Source organism: Penaeus monodon, chromosome 18 (assembly GCF_015228065.2).
Source record: "Penaeus monodon isolate SGIC_2016 chromosome 18, NSTDA_Pmon_1, whole genome shotgun sequence".
Classification (NCBI taxonomy): domain Eukaryota; kingdom Metazoa; phylum Arthropoda; class Malacostraca; order Decapoda; family Penaeidae; genus Penaeus; species Penaeus monodon.
This window is the reverse complement of record NC_051403.1, coordinates 11,920,544-11,925,543: the sequence shown is the minus strand read 5'-3', so window position 1 is coordinate 11,925,543 and position 5,000 is coordinate 11,920,544. Positions and strand designations below refer to the sequence as shown.

The following is a 5,000-nucleotide window of genomic DNA, read 5'->3' as shown; positions in this document are numbered from 1 at the left end:
GCAATTGACAATGTCATCTAGCAACTTTCGTCCCACTGCTCTCTCACCGCAGATCACAATGAGGACCCACATGTACAGCGCACTTAGGAAACGCATCTTGTACATCATTCCGTCATTATCTTTTCGAATGCGATATTCCTCCCGTGAAGTCTTCTCGAAAGGCCTTAGAATCACTGCAGAGCATCAAGAGTCACAAATAGAAGTCCGTTTCTACGTGGGGTGTCTGGATACAAGGACCGTCACCTGGCAACTGCTGAGGGAGGAGCTTTGTATGATAACCCTGGGGAGTGATAACACCTTATATCTTTTTATTGGCTTTGAGGAAGCAAAGCAATATATTACTCTGGAGATGAATGGCACAAAGAGCTCCAACTCTGCATTTTTTTTTTAGGAAGAAATAAATATTTCGTGAATGAAAAGAGTTGATGTAATTTGAGTTATAACAGAGAGAAAGCAAAATGTAATCTAATGATAAATTAAGAAAAATAACATATCAATGTAAGATGAGACAGGCTCGTGAGAAAAACATTCCAAACCGAAATATGTGTATGAGTGCGGACGTATGCCTTTTGTTTGTGATAGAGTAAGGATGTCTGAGTATGGAGAATTATTCTATGTTCCATATTGCGTCTACGCAAACACACAACAACACACACACCACACACTGCAACACACTACACTACACACGCACACACACAACACACACACACACACACACACACACACACACACACACACACACACATAAAATACATACAATACACATACAACTATACATAATAATAAATCATTATATATATATATAACATATACACAATAATACATAATATAATATATGTAATATACATAATAATAAATAGAATATAATAATATAATATTAATACTATATAAATACTATATATATATAAATATATACAATCACACATATATAATGTATATACACATACACACACACACACACACACATACACACACACACACACACGCGCGCACACACACACATACACATACACACACACACATATATACATATACAAACACACACATATATGTTATTTTTTTTCTTTTCTTTTCTTTTTTACGGTAGGTTCATGTTTGAGCCGCCGTGGTCACAGCATGATACTTAATTGTAGTTTTCATGTTATGATGTTCTTGGAGTGAGTACGTAGTAGGGCCCCCAGTTCCTTTCCACGGAGAGTGCCGGTGTTACCACACACACACACACACACACACACACACACACACACACACACACACACACACACACACACACACACACACACAACACAACCAGGATAAGAGGGCTATATAGACCGTCTATGTTTGACCTATATTTACAAAGCATAAAGATGACATTAGGGATATGGAGTACTGTCCTCCTTTAGGAAGAAGTGATCATGTAGTAATAAAGTTAAAATACTGTGTGCTACCGGAAAAACGTGTCGTAAAGAAAGAAAAGGAAAAGAGAGGTAATTATGGAAGCCTTAAAGATTTCTTTGATGGCATAGAATAGGAAACCCTCCTGAACGAAGAAAACCTAGATATGCAATATTCTAAATAAGAAGGAGTAGAAAAAATTTGTATCAAGATTCAAAATTGAGGCAAGAAATCACCAAAAGGGGTTCACTGATAAATGTAAAAAAATGAGAGAAAACAAACAGCTCTTTTCGAGAAGGTTCAGAAGACATAGATCTCTGACAGCGTATGGAAGCTATAAAGTCGGATGAAAGGAGCATACCCAAACCATGAGGGAGGCGAAATTAGACTTCGAAAAACATCTAATCAACAAATGTACAAATCAACCAATGCTTTTTCTTTAACTACATAAATAGTAAGACTAAAAGTAGAGATAAAATTAGCGTCATCAAAGACAATAACATCGTTTATGCTAAGGGGGATGAAAATGTGTCAAATCCTTAATGAGAAATATCGGCCAGTGTTTGTTCAGGACCCATACTTTGAAATGGCAAGTAACTGTACAAACGTAAATCAGAATGTCGAAAATATCACACTCGAAAAGAATGAAATAAAAGACTTACTGAAAGGTTAAGACAAGGCCAAAGCAGAGGGATCAGATGAGGTATCTAACTGAGTTCTGAGGAACTGCCCCGAAGAGCTATGTACTTCATTATTGTTTATATTCCAAAATTCTGTGAAACAAGGAAAACTACCAAAAGATTGGAAACTCGCCAATGTTACATGCTTATATAAGAGCGGCGACAAACAAAATCCTCTAAATTATAAACCAATTCCATTAACTAGTGTAGTATGCAGGATGTTAGAGAGGATGATTGGGAAAAACACGATATGATATCAGATATACATTTTGGATTTAGGGAAAGAAGGTCATGCGTAGCAAATCTCCTGTTTCTATGATAGAGTTTCTGAAATAATACAAGAAAGAGACGGCTGGGTGGATTGTGTATACTAAGACTTTAAGAAAGCATCTGATAAGGTGTCTCACAGAAGACTATTAGGGAGATTTGAACACCTAGGTAGAGTGAAAGGCAAACTCCTCGAATGGATACAAGACTTTTTTCATGAAAGACAGATTAAAGGGAACTCCTTTACATGGCGACGAGTAACCAGCGGAGTACCTAAAGGATCGGTCTTGGCGTCGATTATGTTTACTACTTTCATCAATGATTTAGGGTCAAACATAAGCCCATGTAGTTATCTGAATATGCAGACGACGCGAAATTGCAAAAAAGGATAATAGACGACTTCTCCTCAATGCCTCCAAAATGACATCAAGAACTTATTCACTTGGAGTTGTACTTGGAAAATGGCATATAACTCCAATAAATGCCGTGTATTCAGGTTTGGAGAAAGTAAAAATCATCCACTTTACCAATACAAATTAGGAGATGTAACATTAAACCTAGCAGATAAAGATAAAGACTTTGGAATAATCATAGACAGGAACCTAAGCCCTAATGATCATATTAATGACAAGGTCCATCATATGCTAGGGCTGATTGCCACTATGAAGAGGCCATTCGTGTAAGTGAATAAAAAAAAGGGTAATTACAGGTATCATAAGACCTAGTCTTGAGTATGGTGCAGTTGTATGGAGTTCACACTTAAAAAAGGATATGGATAGACTAGAAAGAGTTCAAAGAGTAGCCACAAGATGGGCACCTACTCTAAGAGATATAAGCTACGCAGAAAGACTACAGAAAATAGGTTTGCTACTTTGGAAGAAAGAAAAAAAAGAGGTGACATGATAATGATATTCAACTATATTACAGGAAGGGTGAAGTTCGACAAATATGGTTTTATAGTTTTGAACACAAGAAGGACGAGGGGTCACAGTAAAAAATGAAAGTAAAAAAGAGGCAAGAAAGATATCAAGAACTTCCGTTTCCCAAACAGAACTGTTGAAACATGGAACAATCTTCCAAATACCATTTTGTGTGCCAAAAATGTGCATAAATTTAAAGAGTTATATAATAATTGAAATATAGCAGACGGAACCATCTGAGCTTAGCTCTTCTCCCGTAATGAAACAAGTAGATAAGAACAGCTTGGTAAACACACACACACACACACACACACACACACACACACACACACACACACACACACACACACACACACACACACACACACACACACACACACACACATAATATATATATATATATATATATATATATATATATATATATATATATATATATATATATACATACATACATATATATATATATATATATATATATATATATATATATATATATATACATATATATATATATATATATATATATATATATATATATATATATATATATATATATATATATATATACTTGTATGTATGACTCTATATTAGCCTTATATTCGTAATACACGAGTTTACCATTACATTTAAGAAAACGATTCATAATGATACATAGAAAACTACTTTTTATGGGTAACTACGCAAATATATTAATTAACACGCACTTATGCCTCAACATTATTTCCTCTAAGTCAGGAAACAATTGTACATTTTCACTGATGGATAAATCCCAAATATCTTTGTATGACAGTGACACTTCCTGTTGCAGGAATTGAGAATGAAGATAAATACAGACGATTTATAAATATCTCATCCTAGACCGTATTTCCTCTTAGGATTAAACGCAGAAAGCTATATAACCTTCCCTCTGTAGTTTTAACTGGGTAAGCTAATTCAACACTCCCTTGGATTTTTTTTCTCTTATCAACTTCAGTTTCTAACTGCACACGAAAAGGCCTTCGGCATATTCGTTTTTATTATTATTATTATTATTATTATTATTATTATTATTATTTTTTTTTTTTTTTTTTTTAAATCCCTTCGTTGTTCAGTTTTGCAATTTGTCTTCCTTTCATTCTCGGCTGACGTGATAAATGAATCTCCTTGCTTGTCTCTGCTGATTAAATATGGTAAGATAATTCCAATGAAAATGTGCTACTTTTTATACTCTATCTTATCACACACATCACAGAAGAAACGGCAAATCTGGGACAAAATTCATATGAAGTGGAAAGGCAATTTTTTTTTTTTTTTTTTATTGAATTATCCAGTTTAGCAGTATCAGTATTTCGAGGAAACTGCCTGTGATTATAGTGAAGATCTCTTCTATTTATCCTCATTTGTATATAAAAACTGCTTTATTCACCTATCACAGACAATTATCTACCTTAAAAAACAAAACGGTTAAGTATAAGAAGCATTATAAACCTGTGCAGAGGTGGCATTTTCATATGAGGAGAATTAATAAGTAAAACAAAAGTGACAAGAAACAGGTGATCGAACTCCATTAGCTCAGTGAGATCCTAAAGTTTGTAGGTCTTTCACATAAATTTTGTTCTACTTTCAATAGTGTCCATCGCGAACAAGGAGAGGAGTGAAATAAGAATTGCCACTGCAAATCTATATGATCAGGGTCTCTATTGTTGCTGCTTGAGGCGGAATTCTGTGTAAGGTCATTAAACTTTAGTATAGAAAGACCCTTAAAGATATTGAT

General features: G+C 34.4%; 1 protein-coding gene across 1 annotated transcript in view; it reads right to left on the bottom strand.

The window, feature by feature from the left end:
* Nucleotides 1-269, bottom strand: part of LOC119584258 — a 1,149-nt gene extending 880 nt beyond the window's left edge. Inside the window, exon 1 of the mRNA XM_037932775.1 lies at nt 1-269. This exon is cut by the window's left edge and continues 560 nt beyond it. Within this exon, the coding sequence (XP_037788703.1) occupies nt 1-108 (108 nt within the window). The 5' untranslated portion in view covers nt 109-269.
* Nucleotides 270-5,000: the final 4,731 nt, after the last annotated feature.